At 41.4% G+C, this 18917-nt stretch overlaps 1 protein-coding gene across 2 annotated transcripts; it reads right to left on the bottom strand.

Annotated features, from left to right (window-relative positions):
• Positions 1-300: 300 nt before the first annotated feature.
• On the bottom strand, positions 301-17356 carry mgarpb (mitochondria localized glutamic acid rich protein b). 2 transcript variants are annotated; one of them, XM_026169842.2, is made up of 7 exons: positions 16449-17356; positions 13447-13544; positions 11611-11683; positions 8929-9267; positions 6481-7272; positions 4754-4816; positions 301-4463 (listed from the first exon to the last, which is right to left on the bottom strand). In XM_026169842.2, exons 1-6 carry the CDS (start codon positions 16519-16521, stop codon positions 4770-4772), a joined length of 1422 nt encoding a protein of 473 aa, XP_026025627.1. In that variant the 5' UTR covers positions 16522-17356; the 3' UTR covers positions 301-4463; positions 4754-4769. The 2 variants fall into 2 exon arrangements, with proteins under 2 accessions (XP_026025627.1, XP_026025628.1); XM_026169843.2 differs by lacking the exon at positions 4754-4816 and having other exon boundaries at positions 16449-17344.
• Between the last annotated feature and the right edge of the window lie 1561 nt (positions 17357-18917).

Raw genomic sequence — 18917 nt, forward strand, 5'->3', positions numbered from 1 at the left:
AAGTTCAACAACACAACATGGAATCAACTCCAGATCTTGTATCTGCTTATTTTTCATGAAATAATGAGGTAACAGGTCTCACCTGGCCATGAAACTGCTTGTCAGTAAATTGTCTAGTCTCTAAATTATTCTTTTAAGTGTTTTTATTAGAGAAATGCAATTATCTGACAACAGATCGACCTGTTCTGCACCACAAACTTTAGCTAAGGGGGCACATATTTATCCTTCTTCTGTTTGCTTTTGACCAAGTTATTCCAAAAAGATAAAAAAGAACAGACAAATGCTCAAAAACATGTAATCTCATTAGTTATTAATTCACTTTATTTAAAATTTGAGTACATTATCAGACAACAGAGAAGTCATTTGCAGAGCAATTTGCTAATTACAAGCTAATTAAAGTTACTGTTTAATATGCAGATATATTAAACAAAGTTTCAATCTATATATCTACAATCATTTTCTCTTATTCTCTTACCCAGTCTGCACATAAATGGAGATTTGTGTAAGTATAGACAGGTGTTGGTATGGATGTGGAAATGTGTTTACCGGATATTTTCTTGCTTCAGGTATTTTTCACCTCCGTATGTGTGTATATGTGTCTGTGTTTGACCTTTCAACACTTTTTTCTAAACTATTTTAGGTGCTAGTGGTATCAGAAAAGAAGGAAAAGTGCATCAATAACACATTTATTTCTGTATGTAAAATAAAGCTTTTGTGTCAATCTTACATAACTGGAAGCACTGATGTTCACATACTTAACATTTAAACCACTTAAAGCAAACTTTTGTTGCAGGAGCTAAAATATAAATAACAACAATATTTTTCTGCCATTTGACAAACAAAATTCTTTTTTCCTTTGAGTAAATTAAACCCCACTTATTTTTTTTATTGCAGTTGTAGAGGAAGACTAAAACCTAGAAAATTCTGATATGTATGGATAATAAGACAGTCATGTAAGTACCTGCCTTTGTATTATGAGAAAAAGATTGTCATCCATCCATCCATCCATCCATCCATCCTCTGCCACTTATCTGGGTTTGGATCGTGGGGGAGCAGCTTACGCAGAGAAGCCCAGACCTCCCTCTACCCAGGCACCTCCTCCACCTTACTTATGGCGACAGCAAGATGTGTCCAAGCCAGCTGAGCGATATAATCTCTCCAGCGTGTGCTGGGTCTGCCCTCACCCAGAGGGCACCCAGGAAGTATCATAGTCAGATGCTTGAATCACTTCAGCTGGCTCCTTTCGATGCTGAGGGGTAGCGGCTCTAATCTAAGACACTCATAAATGACTGAGCTCTTCACCCTATTTCTAAGTTAGAGGAATTTCCATTACTTGTATTTGAGATTACATCATTGTATTCACTACCTTGAGCTTGTGACCATAGGTAAGGTTGGTAACTGGTAAATGGACAGCTTTATTTTCATGCTCAGCTCTTTCTTCACCACAACAGACCGGTACAGTGTCCACACTGCAGATGCAACACTGATCTGTTTGTCAGTCTCCTGTTCGTTTCACTTGTGAACAAGACCCCGAGATACTTAAACTTTTTCACTTGGCACAACAACTCATCTCTCACCCAGAGTGAGCACTCCACCCAGGCTCAGAGGAGATCATTTTCATTCTCATTGCTTCAAACTCAGCTGCGAACCACCCCAGTGCGAGCTGGAGGTTGTCACCTGATGAAGCCAACAGAACCACAGCATCCATAAAAACAGATATGAGATGGCAAATAGACTGATTCTTATATAGCACTTTTCTACTCTGCTTGAGCACTCAAAGCACTTGAGATCAAGCGGCCACAAAACTGGAGACTACTTGCCTACACACAGAAATCCTGTCCATAAAAATTAGGAATCCCAGACAGAGGACAGCACTGGCTGTCAAACTGCGATCAGGACTAAATCCAACATACCCCGTGTGCGGGGGGCCCTCGGGCCTCCAGCCTCTGGGCCTGCGGCTCGGTTCACTCTGGCACAGCTGGCTGCCGGCAGAGCCGGCGGGCACGCCGGTGCAGCCCCCTCTAGCTTCTGCTCGGTGGCTACTGGGTGGCGCCTCGTCGGGGATCCTCAGCCCTTCCCATGAGGGTGGCACGGATACCCCTCCGGTGGGCCTCCTTGGGCTCTCGCTGTTAGGTTTTGTATTGTTGATTGTCATTTATGCTTAGAAATATTTAACCATATATGCTTAGAGGTGTATAATCAATTGTGTTGTGATAGGACTGTGATCTTTAGCAGGCTGCAAAGGCTTGGTGTGTATTCCACACTGGAATGCACACCTACATCCTAGGAGCATGGAGAGGTCGTACCTTGTTTTATTGTTTTATGGTAGGATTAACGTAGCTACGTCTGTTCTAGTCTAAGTGCTTTTGTGTTTAGATGAACTGTTGGATTTTCCAGACCAGCAGGTTAAGGAAGTCGTTTATGGGGTCACACACACACACACACACACACACACACACACACACTATTCTTTGTTTACATGTATACCTATGTGAGATGTTATATGTTAATGACCCTATGCATATTCATGTAACCTCAATAAAAGAGCAGTGTTACGGGAGAGAGAGCAACTGGGGTCAAGCGAAGGAACGGCGCCTGTCCGGTCTCTCCCGTGCACGAGAAACATGAAGAACTTTGCCTACTTCGTGTCTTGCTTTGCAGTGTAATTATATTGTCTCCAACGTTCCAGCGGATGGGTTCAAGCTACAAACCTATCACTCGCACTCTGGGGCCTCTGGATGTCTGGGGCCTGGATCTCCTCCATGCCTGCTTCATGCCCTGGGGGACGGGGCTATGGCTCTCTACATCCTCTTGCAGACCATTACATGGGGAAACCATTTGAATACAAGCGCGCTGATCCACACAGGTGTGCACACGCGTGTTCACTGTTCGTAGACTTAAATTACACCTTTCTTGGCTGCTACTTCAAAGCACATTGTGCGCTGTCTGTCCTGCGTGCTGCACAACAAAATTTAATATTTAGTATTTACTGCTGTTTACACTTAGCTAGATTAATGCGATGGTGTTGTGTTTAGTATGTTGCTTTGTTTTTTTGGCTTGTTTTCTATTCTTTCTCTCTCAACAGGTGATCCAGGAGATTTTTTTCCCTTTCTCACTGTCCCTCTCCTCTTCTGTTTTTCTTTTCCTTCCTCTTTCTTTCTCCCTTTCCTATCCCTCACTCATGTCTGTCCCGTCTGTAACAACTGAAAATAAAATAAAATAAATAATAAAAACAAAGGTCGATCAAATGGACCAATACGGCAATGCCATGATGATCCATTTGGCAAAGTAAATCCATTGGGTATCCTTGTTGGTCTTCAGACAACAATTCTGACGGCTAAAGAACCAAATGGGACAGGCAAAAAAACCCAAAACAAAACATACCGTATTATTGGCAATATGGACCAAGCTCTCACTGTGTTGCAAAAGAACTGAACAGCCTGTAACAACAAGCACAATAACTCATACTTGAATGGATCGATAGATGGATTTCTCACATGCTCAGTGTTTCTTCCTGTCTTGTGGATTGTTTTTTATTTTATTTTGTTAGTTTGTTTTGGGTTTTACTCATCTGTCTGAATATCCTGATTACTTTCACCTGTGTCTCATTCTCCTGTTTTAGTACCATTTCGTTAGAGTAACACAAAACTGGTTAGCCCCAGGTGTATAAATAGTCCTGCCCTTTTCTTCTCTTCTCTTCTCATTTTTTTAAGTAACCAATATTTGACAACAGCATAATAAAACTGGAAATTCCCAATATTTTTAGTGGCCCCCACATGGCCACCCCTATGGAAAAAAATTCTGAAGGTGCCCCTACTCTTCACTTCATTGTCTGTAGTTTTCCTCTTTAGTTCTCTGTGTATTTGCTCTTTTGAATTTTGTTATCTGTTATTGAATCTGATGCTTTTCCTCGCCTTTATAAATCTATTTGTGCAGTTCTCATTTTATAAACTTTCTCCTGTTTTAAGATTGGTTTTTGTAAATATTTTGAAGAACTTTGTAACTCTGGTTCTGAAATAAAGTTATCATATGTATGTGAGCTGATATGAGCAGGTAAATCACACTGAGGTGACACTCCCATTAAAAATTCTTGTCCACATTGGCAAACTTATTGTCTATAAAAGTGGTCTATCACCGTGCTAAAATACACCACAGTATTACAGTAACCCACTTCCACTGCCTACTGAAAGATTTAAAGAAGCCTCAGCTGATCATGAAAGGTTTTGCAACAGTGGCACCTAGAGGACATGATAGGAATCACCTCACAAGCACTAATACAGAAGACAACTCTGATAACATTTCAGAAAGGACGTTTGAGTCGGTTACACCTGCGACTACCTCTATTCATGTTTTTTGTTTTCTGCCGGTCGCTCTGGCTTAGTTGACAGATAGGCGAGTGTTGTGGAAGGCACACTGTCTGTCCCGTCACGACTGGGCTATCACCACCACCGTCGCCTCCATGGCTGCAAGAAAACAAGCACAACTTCAACTTAAAGGAGACAGAAACGCATTCACTCGGTGTACATGACTGTAGGATTTTGCAGTGCACATTTTCTACAGTTTAAAAAATAGGATTTTAAATATTGAATTCACAGCTGTGCAGCTTGAACTATCTTTTAACATTTGAAGCAGAGAAAAGTGTCTGTGAATGTTTATGAGACCCACTGGAGCTGTTACAGTGTGAGCTGCTAAAATGTGTGCATATTTGTCCATTTAGCTCTCTTTAGGTCTGTGTACAGCTGTGCTGCTTTACCTTCTTAACTGTAAAATTACATGACTGAGCAGCGTTTTACAGTCCAGTTAGACTCCTTTGTCTCTGTGGATACAGGCAGAAATACATCTGGTCAGAGCCTAATACAAGAAAGGCTTTACTGCTGTCTTTGCTTGCTTGTTTTCGAGGGCAAACTCGAACAGGGATACATTTAGCGTTTGGGGGAGTTCACAAAGTTTTCACGAATGAGTGGCAAGGAGGCCGTTAGGGAACCAGTGAGTGACCTACTACTTTATTTATTTACTGATAATGTGTTGTATTTGGTCATCTGGGAAGGTTCATCAGCTTTGATGGCCATAACTTTGGTCTTGTTCACCTCTGAGAACCTGAGGTTTTGCCTTCCTGTGGTGATTCTTTTTATTTTTATCTTAGCTTTATCTAAACGTAGTATAACTCCCTGTATTTATCCAATGATTGTGTTGTTAGTTTCTTTTTTTCTTTGAGATTTGATTTTTGTGTTTGTTGAATTTTTGGATTCCTGTTTTGATTTTTTGATCTTCATTCCTTGGAGCTCTGCTTTGGTTCTTGTGTTTCTAGCGCCCTCATTGTTTCCCTCTCTCTTTGTTTCTGCACGAGCTCCTCTGATCTCTTGTGTTTCCTTTTTTATGCCATCTTGTTTGGTGTTAGTCTCAGTGTTCTTTCCTTTTGGCTGTTTCCTGTTTTACTTTAACAATTTGATAATTGTTTTCTTTTGTGTGATGTTTTGGGTTTCACTTCCCAATATTTTATTCTTCATATAGTCACAATTCCTCTTTTTCCCTGATCCTTAAACAGCAGTAAAGTGCAAATATATTAATACACACTACAAACTAAGTTCAAGACCTTTTTATACTAAAAGATAAAACTTGTTTGTTCAACTTGATAGGGAAGTGCTACAGAAATATCACCAGACAGAGCTGTAAGTCTACTGAATTCCTCCCCGTGTCACTGTGGCTGCACTTCAAGTCACACAACTATGAAGTCAACATACCAACTTATCCTTATTTTTATGTACATATTACATAAACATACAAATAAAAATGATGACATCACCATTGATTTCATATACCATCACTGCTGTTTTTGTGTCTTTGCAATTATTATTATTGTGCCGTGTGATCAGCCAATATTTACAGTGCTGTGAAAAAGTATCTTTCCTCTTTTTGATTTCTTAGTTTTTTTTTGTTTGTTTTTGTTTGATTTGTTTTGTTTCAGATCATCAGACAAGGATAACCCAATGAAATACAGATTTTATATTTTTACATTTATTAAGGAAAAATGGTATCCAAACCAACCTGACATTACCTGACAAAGTAATTGCCCCCTCTTGTTAAATCATGAATTAACCGATTCACTGTGTGCATGCCCAGGACTGGCTGCCTGACAAGATAAAGTAGGCTAAAAGCAACAGATCCTGCACTCCAGGTTCCTCTTTGTCTTTTGTTTGTTCAGTTTTGTTCGAGCAGAACTAAACTAAACTAAAACCTAGGATTTTAGTTTTTGTCTGATTTTTGCATTTTGAGGTAAAACTAAAACCTATTTGTTTCAAAACTACAATTTGATATTAATACTTTCAATACTGTTTTAACTTTGTGAAGTGGTAAATAATTCTCACTTCACAGTTTCACTACACTGTTGATCCCTTGCTTCTCAGACCGGGTTGGGACATACTACAGATGATGCAGAATTTCAGCCGAAACAGTGTTTAAGTGGAGGGTTTTTATTCTTACTTTGTGCTGAGGCTGCATCCTTGGCTTCTTGTGAAGTATCCACAGCACCATCAGTGATCAACTCCTCTCCTACAGCAGCAGGTGGCGCCACCTCCTCTCCTGCTGAGGGAGCAGAGTGGCAGGAGTGGCAGGGTTTCTCCTCATGCACAGGAGCTCCTGATGTAGGCTCTGCTTCTACAACTGAAAGAACCTTTAGGTCCGCTCCAGCGGAGGCTGCTGCCAGCTGAGTCGTGCTGACAGCAGCTTCAGCTGTCTCCTCTGCAGGTGTTTCAGCTGCTGCCTGGTCAGCTGGTGAAATCTCATCCAGTGGGGCAGCTTCACTGGTGACTGTGGCCTCCTCAGCAGGAGCAACATCTTCAGCAGCGATGGCCTCCTCAGGAGCAGGTCGAACTTCAGCCTCTGCCTCGTCCACAGTGGTCATTGGAGATGTTGTTTCTTCAGGATGAGATCCAGCTGCTGCCTCCTCGTCCACAGCTGCAGCCAGAGCAGATGTCACCTCCGTTATCACTTCTTCAGCAGCTGGAGTCTGAGCATCTTCTGCACTTTTCTCACCCTCTCCAGACTTCACCTCCTCCTCACCTTCTACAACTGCTCCCTCTTCAGATGCTTCCTTGGCCACTGCCTCTGAGGCTTCTTCCAAAGCTTCTGTTTCAAGCACCTCGTGTCCCTTTCCTTCACCTTCAGTTTGTTGGACAGTCTCCATCGGATCCTTCTCACCAACAGAAGCTGCGGCAATTTCAGCTGTTGAGCCGGTCAAGAGCTTAACATCTGTGAGCAGCTCTGGTGCGGACTCTGATGGAGGGAAAAAGACATGAGGTAATGGCTGAGAAACAGGTTTTGATGAAAAACCTTCTAGCTGTTAAAAATCAACAGATTTACTTCAATGCCAACATTTTAAAATCTACTTTAGTTTTGCGCTAAATGGAATTTAAAGCCTTCTCACTAATTTTTATGAATGAAAAACATAATTTCTTACATCTTCTATTAATTCAACTTACCTTGACCAGGAATCTATAACTGGATATTTTACAGTCACCACAGGTTCAGGCACTCTACAGAAGACTACAAATCCCAGGTTTAATGCAATATACTCTTTTCTGGTATTGTAGACACTGACTAATTCCTTATTCACATTCTTATATTGTTCTCCAGATGAATTTCTTTTTCAAACAATCAAGCGTAAACAAGTATTAGTCATATCCCCTCTGTGCACTTGCAACCATGTGTTTATTTTTGCATTTATGTTTATTTTTCAGCATTTTTTTTAACAGAGGTTTCTTTCTGCTCATTATTCTGTGAGTGGGAAATACTGTGAAATCAATTATGAAGGCTGGAAAAACTTCTTAGTTTGATGGCAGTCGAGCTGAAGCCAGACAGGAGCATGAACACAGCACAGGGATTCTTCAGGATAAGGAGCTTTTCTACAGGAAGTAGGTGTTTCTACTCCAAATACAATATTAATGGTGTGGAGCGACAAGCAAAAACATCTGAGAGACTAAAGAAAATCTTTATTACAGCTGTACCAAAGACCATTTTCAATGCACGGACATAAGGGTGAATGCATTTTCTGTAAAAGAGGAAAGAGACAGCAGCAACAAAAAGAGAACTTTGATTTTTTAGGGAACAAATTGGCAACAAAATAGAAATGTGTGCCAGGCAAATAAAGTGAGTGCAGGCTGGTGTAGCTGTAGAAGAATAATATGGATATGTGGTAATGATGAATATGAGAAAGCATCTTACTGCACGAGATTTTTAAAAAAGAAGACAAAGTAGGAAATGAAGTTTTAACCACGTCTCACTCTGTGCAAAAACTGTTTTATAGTTTGAGAACACAAGACCAGCACTGCAGTCTGCTAACAAAGAGCTAACTGGTTCAGGTAACTCTTCACGGTGAGTTTAGAGGTTGAAAGAAAACATGGCTGAACACATAAAATACCATCTAAACCTGCTGGAAAGGAACAAGAAACAGGGCTGTCCTGTTTTAAGAGCACTTAAAATCAGATTTTTCGAAAGCATTAATTACCAACTTAGTTCTGTCCATTATATTTACCCCGTGTACTGTACAGTATCCAAATTATAATTTGGATTTCTTCCTTTTTGTGATAGATTTTCTATACAGACATAATTTTCCACAGTGGCTCTAATCACACAGACTAATTCCAGATGTTTTTGGATGTGAAGCATTAGGAGAGCTAAGGGAAGGAGGGGAGCTGAAAACTGGACTGATGAACCCCCAACAGATTTTTTAAAAAGACTGAAACTACTTTTTTCCCCCCCCTCATTATCAAAAAAAATTGGGTTAATGAGTCTGTTTTTCTGGGGCAGGGAGGAGGGACAGAGCACATCCAACTGGGTGAACTATCGAGCCATCACAGGTTTAAGCAGCCACCTCTGCAGCAGGGGCCACCTCGGCTTCAGCAGGTGGAGTGAGATCTACTGCTGCCGTACCAGCGTTTTCTGCCACAGGTTCCTCTGCTGGGGCCTCCACAGCCACTTCAGCAACCACCTCTGCCTCCACAGGTGGAGCGGCGTCCTCCGTCTCTGCTGACTCAGCTGCCGTCTCAGCTGCTGCCTCTGGAACGACCGCCTCAGAGACGGCGGCGGCGGCTTCTGCTTCTTCAGACGCAGCTTCCACAACAGGTTCAGCAGCTGTCTCTCCTACAGGTTCTGCAGCAGCAGTAGCCGGGGCCGACTCAGCGATGACCTCGGCAGCAGGGGCTTCCTCCTCCACCGGTGCAGGCTCAACTGCAGGTGGAGCTGCCTCTGGTGCTGCCTTTGCTGAAGAAGCTGCAGCGTAAGAGGCCAGAAAGAGAAACACGTGAAAGATTTCACTCTAGTACATGTTAGCTGTATGATGCTTGTTTTATCTGTGCCTGAATAAAGTGTTAACCTCTGGAGATTAAAGATGAAAGCAACTGTGCACTTTTATTAATGCAGGTTTCAGTAGCAGAGAAAGGAGGCTTAAAGGTCAAGACTTTAGGTCTTTGAGGACTAAAAGGTGACATAGCTGCTGTTAAAACTGTAAACATGAGCAAAGTGAAGGATAATCCTTATCCTAACATGTCAGTGAAAGACAGAAATATATTATTACCACTCCTATAACTGCTTATTGAAGATTGTGGAGTGAAAAGGTCAGAATCAAAGCTCAGCACGACTTCAGTCAGCACTTTAGAGATAACGTTTAACGTCTCAGTCTCCAAATCTGAGCTAATATTATAGACATTTTTGGCTGTTGCCATATTAGATTTCTGAAACCAGTATCATTAACTGGGAAACAGAGCACATGCGTAGAGTACTGAGTTGTCACTCATAAGTTAGACTGGCCTTACATCATACACTTATTTATTTTTTTTATTTTCCTCTAACAGACCAATCGTACTATAATGACATAAACCCAGCTGGAAAGCTTTTTCTGAGGTTTTACATCACGTGAGCGGTAGCTTTGTTTTTCTCACATTTTTGTTTACTGTACTGGTTTTTACAGCGACACAATTCACCCCCTACTGGCCATTAGAAAGAATGCAGGTTTAACTCCCACCTTTCAAACCTGTAAACTACGTCAATCTTTCAGTCTATACTGTTCCTTTCAAGGAACTTGGACTATTTTGCCAAACGTATTTACTCACGGAGCTCAGGTGTTCCACTCACTTCCATGGCCACAGGTGTATAAAATCAAGCACTATATACTATGGGGGCATTATAACAAAGTGGAAGTGATTGGGAATGACAAACTCAGCATTGAAGTGGTAGGCCAAGAAAAATCACAGAGCGAGTTGCCAACTGTCTGACTTGTCTGACTGCATTGTGCCAAGTGTAAGGTTTGGTGTAGGGGGGTTTATGGTGCACGGCTTGTTTTCAGGAACTGGGCTCGGCCCCTTAGCTCCAGTGAAAAGAACTTAATGCTTCAGCACAGTAAGACGTTTAACTGTGTGGCAACAGTCTGGGGATGGCTCCTTCCTGTTCCAACATGACTGCACTGCAGTGCACGAGGCAAGGTCCATAAAGACATGGATGAGTTTGGCGTGGAAGAACTTGACTGGCCTGCACAGAGTCCTGACCTCAACCTGATAGAACACCTTTGGGATGAACACAGCGATGTCGGCCTTCTCGTCCATCATTGGTGTCTGACCTCAGAAATGCACTTCTGGAAGAATGGTCAAAACTCCCCTAAACACACTAAATGTTATGGAAAGCTTTCCCATCTTTGTTATAGATGCAAAGCACGTCAGGTTAATGTGTGCATTCAGCTCCTTAAAGACCAGCGGTGGTTTCCTCTCCATCGCTGTAAGCAGCAGCACTTTGACTTCTTATTTCGGAGTGAAAACAACACTTCAATGCTGCATGATCACAACTAACCCACTGACAGCTGCTGCTTAGCATCATTACAGCACAGTTAACGGCTCTGGGCACAGCGCCATGGCCTCTCCGGGCTGAGTAGACAAAAATTGCGCAGACAGAAATCAAAACAGACAGGCACGATGAAGACATTCAGAGTGATCAGTCTACCGTGCAGCTGGTGAAGCTGGAATCAGCCCTGAAATACATTCGCTTCTTCCTTTCTGCTTTCTCTGTCTTCGATTAAACAGTTACAGACTCCGACAGGCTGTCACACCTTGGGGAATTTTAATCTTAATAGCACAAGCTGAAGTAGCACCATTTTAACCTGTTTTAGAGAGGAGGCTCACAGTGAGGGATTTCTTTGATAAAACCGGTCCTTTTACAGTCATGGATGGTGTTTCGGGGCTCTTCATTCATCGCTGTGTTTGAACCCACACACGGGAGCTCTGTGGGGAGTTTGCACTCTCTCACTGTGGCTGTGTGAGTTTCCTGTAGGATCTCCAGCTTTTCTACTATCAAAAACAAGCTAGGCTGGTGCTGCCTATCCTTGAGTTTCACATACTGGTTAAATAGAAGGTTTGAAAATCATTTAATTTACAAGAAATTAGTGTTTTAAGTTACATATCAGACCATCTCTTGCTTTAGCTGCGATCACATAAGTTGAAATCGGTGTGTCTTGTCTGTGCAGCGTGTACGGCTTGCACAATGTCATGTTCACAAAGCTGAGTTGTGGGTAACAGTGTTTGTTTTTGAGTGTGTGTGTGTGTGTTTGTGTGTGAGAAAGTAGCTAACCCTTTGCCGTGGAGCCCATGTTGGCGAGTCTTTCCTCGTAACGCTCGGTATCATCGTTGACCGTCTTGTATGCCTGAGAGAAACACAGCAGACATGTACTCATTACATTCCAGCACACAGCTAATGATAACGGCACGAAACAAAATCCAACCTCAAGCTGACATTTTGTCCAACATGGACCAACACAGTCAGACACACTTGTTTGCTTTGCCAAGAGCCTGACGGTGAATGGGTGACAAATTTGACCGAACAATGGCAGCAAAAAGGGAGAGATTGTCAAAAAGCACAAAGAGCCTCTTTTGTCCCGTCCAGCGTCTGAGCTGTGGTAACGTCTGCAGACCAGCCTGGCTTCAGACTGCATCGCTCCCAGTTTGCACCAGCAAGGACAGAAGCCTGTAAAACTACCAGGTAACTGCATATATCCAGTACAGCAGCTTGTTGTTCTGGTTTTGAATGAGTATTCAAAAAACGCACTAGAGGATTTTGTTTCTTTGAAGATGTAAAAAGAGAGCAGACCTTTTTTACACTCCTGTATAACACTGAAAAACACGAATTTATTGAAAAGTAGAAAAAGGGGGATGAGTTACTTTCATTTCCAGCTCTGTGTTTCTATTCTTGCACTAGCTTTGCATGACTAACACTTCAAAATAATCCTCAGTCATCTTGTATTGGACCTTGAACCTCTCCGTTCATCCTCTATCTTAACCCCACCACCCCCTCCCTTTTGGAAAACTTTCTTCACGTAAACAACTAGTTCAAAATCTCTGCACACCTGAACACATGACAAGTCTTTAATGAAATAACTGAATATAACTGCTGCACGTTTAGCTAAACTTTGTGACTTAATACATTTATTCTCATTGAGAATGTGTGCAGCAGTAATATTTAATTATTCTGTCTCCTGTAAACCACGTGTTTAAGCAGCAGGTGACTTGTGTGCCAGAGATGACCATATTAGGGATATCCTCTCCCAGTGACATCACACAGAGCCAAGAATAAAAAAAACTGTGTGAAACAGACAAAGGTAAGGATTGGTCAACAAGTGTTATTTGATCATCTTAAATTTAAAGGTTACTTGTAATGTTGTAATTCATGTTAACTACAGTGAATCTGTAGTACTAGGTGGTCTTGTGCAGGTTAACCTCATTTTGCAGTGATGAGGTAAGCCAGGTGCAGAGCACGCAGTGGTTCTTGTAGGTTCTCATACTCTGGGATGGGCACCTCTGATCGGACATGAACAACCAGGTGAAAATGATTTTCTTCGAAAGGGAAATAAATTAATTTAATGATGCTACTGCACTGATGACATGCACCTCTATTTATGTGAAATTTAACATGGATTTGTTTATGTTTAACTACTGATTAAAAAAAATACAGGCTGTGAGGCATGAACTTTTTCAGCTTTTGAAACGAAATGTGAGGAAAAGTTTGAAAAAAACTGGGTTAGATTGATGTTAGCAGTCATCAGTGTTCAATTTAGACATGAATCCCTTTGTGGGGCAGCAGGATGGGCATCTGGAGTAGAAAGTGCAAAATCAGTGTATAACACCTGCTTATTACTGAATTACCTTGTCTAAATCAAGAAAGAGAAGTAAACCTCAGAGCAGCAGCACACAGGGCAGCTGATCACGGCTCATATAAAGGAAAACAACACAAATAATGAATATTAATACAAATGATCGCAAAGATTTTCTTTTGCCCACGCTGTAGCACAAGTTCAGGTTCCTCACCTGAAAAATCCATGTGTAACACCTGCTTACAGCAGTCAAAAACAGTACACACACGGTGAAAATGTGGACTTACAAACCATCGCCTATAACCTGATCTGATACTCACATAAACAACTGCAGCAGTGAGGCCGCCGCCACATAAAACAAAGTACGTCATGTTGGTGGAACCTCCAGGAACACCGAAGGCCATGTGTCGCACTGGAGCTGTGGAGAGACACACACGGGTACAGTTATCCGGCGAGCTTGTAATAAAGACATTTATTTATATAAACACACGTAAGTGCATTTAAAATGAGAATCAGTACTAATACTGGAGAGTCATGGATAGAAACCACTACAGCTCTGATACTTTGTGAGTTTATTTTGTTCAGAAAACTGTCGCTCCATCACAAGCACGACGGGCACGAAGAACAGTGCATCAAAAGCGTCAACATGTCTCCATCCCTTAATCCAGTTACACAATACAGCCCGGTCATTTGTAGCAGAGGAGATGGAAAGATTTAGCAGCAGCCAAGCCAAACACTGAATCTTTGCTTAAATTAAACCCCCGGCACACACGCACACACACACTACACAAACACTAAGACTTCCTGAATGATGATCTCAGATTTGCATCAAAACAAACAACATAAAGCAATGGGTTCAAATTCATATGGAATAGTCATTTAGCACAAATCAGGACTGCTGCTGTGGTGTTGGTGACGAGTGCTGCTGCAAAAGGATCAGCTGGTGTTTAAAGGTGGTGCAAGCAGGTTGGCATAAATAAAAATCACACAGCCTCAATCTAATCTCTTCCTATCTGGACCTCTCACTCTCACACACTGTGAGAGTGTGCAGTCACAGAACACAGGGTGCAGCACATCTCACCCCTCTTTGTTTGTGTGTGTTCATGCAAATCCTAACCCATCCTGTCACTTTTGACTTTTCCACTGACTGACATTTAAACTTTATCGATTGTTCTTTGTCATCCAGCACATACCTCGCCAGCCACTGCTTTTCACAAGGTTGAAACTGGTTTAATAATAATACAAGAAAAAGGCTTCTCTTATAAACGTCACTTTGTTCTCACAGGTTCAGAAGAACTGCGCCAAATGGCCTAGACACATTTTGAAATCTTAAATGAGATCCATTATGCTTTTGCACATTTTCTGTCATATATTAACTGTTAGAACGGTGGATGTGCATATTACTATTTACTAAGGTTTTAAATTATGAGGTGAAAACAATTCCTGTGAACCAAAAGTTCAAGCTTCAGCCTGCTTCAAACTATTTTCTACTGTCAGTGAAAGCGGACATCGCTTACATCAGGCACACAGCTCTGGAAGGAAGGATTGTTTTGAACCGTGGATCAAGCAAAGCTACTCTTGTAGAGCACTAGAGATAAAAAATAAAAGCATAATGTGTTCCCTTTAAAGTAGCTGAAATGACACCGTGAACCCAGAAAGCACTAAGGCTTAACTCTATCTACAGCCTCATTCATTGGCTTCAAAAAGCTTTAAACTGAATTGATGTAATTGTTTAGCTGTTCTGCCAGAACCTAACCAAACATGCTTTTCCTTCAGTGCCTAAACTTAACCAATGAGCTTTCAGAGCTTAAACCTTTGATGGTAGTTTTGAGTGAAAGTAAACAGTGAGAAAACACATAAAAGTCCCAACAGGATATATGCATATAACACAAAGTCTGTGTCATGTCCTGTTAAACCTGCATGACTGCAGGCAACTGTCTGACTAAACCAGGGTTCTTCTAGCATTGCTAGAATGTCTGGCCATCATACAGACCTTTTACATTTATATGCTACATCTGTTTCCTAAAGTGACTCTTCAGCATCGTCTGGAGTTCATGCGTGAGTTGTAAAAATGGCTTCAGTGAGCTTTAGAGATGCTTTTAGATTATTTTTATCTTTGGGCAGAACCATTTCCCTCCTCTTCCCACTCTTTATGCTAAGCTGCAGCTTTTACCGTCCCATCAACCTTTTATCGAAGCCGACTCGCTGTCCCTGTTTTTGACTTTATATTTAAGAGCACTGTGCAAAGTTTCACTGCAGCTCCGCTGAATTACAAACCCAAAACAGAGCTGAGGTTTGTCCTCCCTCCTGCTCTAATACCAATGACACAGCAGCACAGTGCAGGGACAGGTTACTTATACAGGTTATTTATACAGGTAATCACTTAATCCTGGCTGCTGGGTTCAAGCCTGTAAACATAGACACGCATGTCAGGGAACAGCAGACAAGATAGACATGTCTGAGGACATGATGGTCAAACAGGAAGGGACCTGCTGCATACTTAGGATGCAGTGTGTCGAGCTGGTGTGTAGTTAGAAAGCAGTAGCAGTATTCACCTCCTTTCTTTCACATCTTCTGGGGTTTAGCTTTTTTTTTTTTTTACCTGCTTGTAAGTTCAAAAACACAAAAACCTTCTATCGTGGCCAGATGTAGCCTGGTTTGCAGCATTTTGCCACAGCTTTCTCAGCAGGAAATTAAAGCAGCAGCAGCAGAAGCAGCAGCTTTGCCTCGGGCTGAATTCCACAAAGCTCTGATCCCAAACTAAAGGATGATCCGGGCCAGGCAGGCAGGCATGCGTGAAAACAGAGCCAGTCTGAAATATCCGTCATTGCACGCTCTCTGGATTCAGATTTTAAAAATAATTATTCTGAAAAACAGATGTTTTGTTCACTAATAGGTTATAAACGTTGTTATCCAGATAAACTGGATTTAGGACGTGATTTCATCGTCTACACTCCTTAGATGCATCATAAAGAATCGCCTTTAATTGTTATTTTTGTTCAAATATTGGATTAGTTATTATTTATTGTAACAAAGTTGAAATATGTAATATTTCAAGTGGTACACTTCTGTGTGTTCCCAGAGCACACACCTTCTTTATCAGACTGCTGCAGCTCGACTGGAAAGCCCGCAAGTGCGTCTCTTTATTGGACTTTTACTTTTCCCTTTCTCAACCCACAAAATCATTAAAAAAAATAAAATAAACTGAACTGGCAGCAGCAGAAAATAAACGAGCGCAACTATTCTATAAATTCTACTTAATTACTCTAATTAACGCCACAGTAATAATTCCTGGAAAGTCCCATTAAATGTCCTGACTCACCGTATCTGGGTGTCGGCTTGAAAGACCTCCGTGCCAGCGGCCCGACTCTCTGCCATGCCCGTCTGCAGAACATGATTGCTCGGGTATCAGCTGCAGCTAAGCGAGTTTTTCTCCGGCAGGTTTTACAGCGAAATGATGGGAAGCGCTCAGCTGCTGCTTACCAGTGCTGATGGGAACAGAGCACACCCCCATTCAAAAGCAGACAGCTCCACCAGCACGCCCCCTGCAGACGAGAATCTAACAGAACACAAATAGCAGGAACTGAAGCACCAAAGAATGAGCAGAGCTGTGATTTGTATTTTCTCCTGGTGTTTGGATCCTTCTGAGGCAGATGTTGACCTCCATATATCATATAACCCCCCTCTTCCTTCATTAAATCATTCTGCCCTCTCTCTCAGCTGTGACTGTGAGAAGGAGAGATCCCGCAGGCTGGTTTTAAGCGCATCACATTCTAGTTCAGTTGCATGACAACGTCAGCTCTGGTTGCGTAATGCGATCTCTGTCAGAGTGTGCACGGAGTGACAGAGTCAAGGACAAAAGACTGGCCTGTAGATCAGATCTGGACATCCATAAAAACACAACGCGGACGTGAGACTTTATCAAAGTTTGACTTCTCCTGAACTGACAGTAATCACTTATATGCAAGGTCTGTGTAACATCCCATAATATGTTCGGTTTTATTCATTTAGTACCACCTCACAAAAACAACAGGTGCTTTATATTCAAAGGTGTAAATCACAAAAACCACAATATTAAAGCGAAAAACTCATCTGTGTCCAGTTGATCCTCCATAAGCACTTGGCGATGGCGGGGAGGAAGAAGTCCCTTTTAGTAGGAAGCGACCTCCAGCAGAGGCAGATTCAGCAAGGCCAAATGCTGTGAGCAGTTAGGACGTGAAGGAAGACAGATGACATAAATACAAAACACTAAGCACAGAAGAGAGAAGACAAAAGTTAATGACACAAGAACGTAGATGCAAAAAAGTCCACATAATTTGGCTGTTCCATCCATTGTAAGGTTTTACATTTGTAAAAATATAAGTATGCATATATCAATTACATTGACGCACAATACACACGAATCAAAAACAGGTCACAACTTTGCAATCATAAAATATTTACAATAATTAAAAACTTTGTAAAAAGGCTTTTAATTTAAAAAAAAATAGGAATAGCTTATAGTTAATAGTACTTGGCCTTTTTGTGGCAATTACTTTGTATTATTTTTGTAAGTAAAATAAAATGATTGAATCTTTACAGTGTGCAGGGTCGCGGCAAAGCCTTAAACCTGTAGCTGAAGTGGAAATTTGAGATAAAGTGAGTAATTTTACTCTGAGATGTTTCCTGTTCAACCATCATACATTGCTGGTTAGGTCAGACCAAGAAGTGCCAAAATATTATCTCATTAAAGTCAGACTTAGCATTTTTCTGATATAATGGACATTGTGTTATAAGACTTAGAAAAGACAGGTTGTAGTAGGGCTTTAAACCGCAAAACATCAGACCCTACACTCGCTTCATACTGAGTTCCCAAGTCATTTTTTAGTCCCCAGTTTAAAACTCATTAAAAACTGTTCAAAGTTTACATGCTCCAAGCTAAACCCCCAATTATCAGGAGGCCTTTCCTCTCTTGAACCACCTGCAGGAGCTTCATAGAGCTTCTTTTGGTAAGTTTACAGGTGCAGTAAACGTACAAAAACAGCAATTAAGATTTTACTTAAAAATCTCAGATTAAGGAAAGCAGCCTCTCCTCTGGTTCCACTCTTCCCTGCATTCAGAGAGACACGCCTACTTCTGAGCTGTTGAATGTTGCACAGCTGTGATACTTTCGTGTGTGCACACGTCCTTAATCATGTGACAAGCTCTGAATCATCAATTAGACAAAGTCGTGAAACCACATGTGATGCACTTTTCCAACGCCCACATCACGCACAAGACCCGAGCATGACTGCTGCCGAGTCCGCGGGCAGCCAGGATGAGATGGTGATGCATCAAAACAGCACCAGCTCATATTACACACTTAGTGAATCACTTATGTGTTAAATATGTTTTATCCTCCAGAGAAAAGGACCAGCTCACCACAAGATTACATTTAAGAAGTTTTACCCCAGAACCTCTAACTAATCGAATCTATCAGAAAAGAGCCATTTAGATAAAACAATAAAAATTAATTTGACCTTTCTGTGATAAAGAAGTATATTCTGAAAACATTTAATGAAGCATCTGTTTATAAACAGCCTGAAATGTCTTGAGAAAAATATGTATTATTTTCCACATTCAGTGAGTCTGTACATGTTTACCACAAATCAGATTCAGAGGAAAGGCAAAAACCGCCACGTTTAATGTCTTTGTTTTTCCAGTAAAGTGTCCAAATGCTTTCACGCCTCCTTCTTCTTCTCATCTCATTGGAACTATTTGAGTAAATTTTAACTGAGTAAATTTCACTCTGTGACCCTTGGATGGGCTGCAT

This window comes from Astatotilapia calliptera, chromosome 6 (genome assembly GCF_964374335.1).
Source record: "Astatotilapia calliptera chromosome 6, fAstCal68.1, whole genome shotgun sequence".
In the NCBI taxonomy this organism is placed as follows: Eukaryota; Metazoa; Chordata; class Actinopteri; order Cichliformes; family Cichlidae; genus Astatotilapia; species Astatotilapia calliptera.

Bases quoted from the DNA above. Each gene is read 5' to 3' on its own strand.
- mgarpb (XM_026169842.2), bottom strand. From the start codon at position 16,521: ATGTTCTGCAGACGGGCATGGCAGAGAGTCGGGCCGCTGGCACGGAGG. The intron at 13,545-16,448 runs GTGAGTCAGGAC...GTCTCTCCACAG, and splicing joins CAAGCCGACACCCAGATACG to CTCCAGTGCGACACATGGCC. The intron at 11,684-13,446 runs GTGAGTATCAGA...TGTTTCTCTCAG, and splicing joins TCACTGCTGCAGTTGTTTAT to GCATACAAGACGGTCAACGA.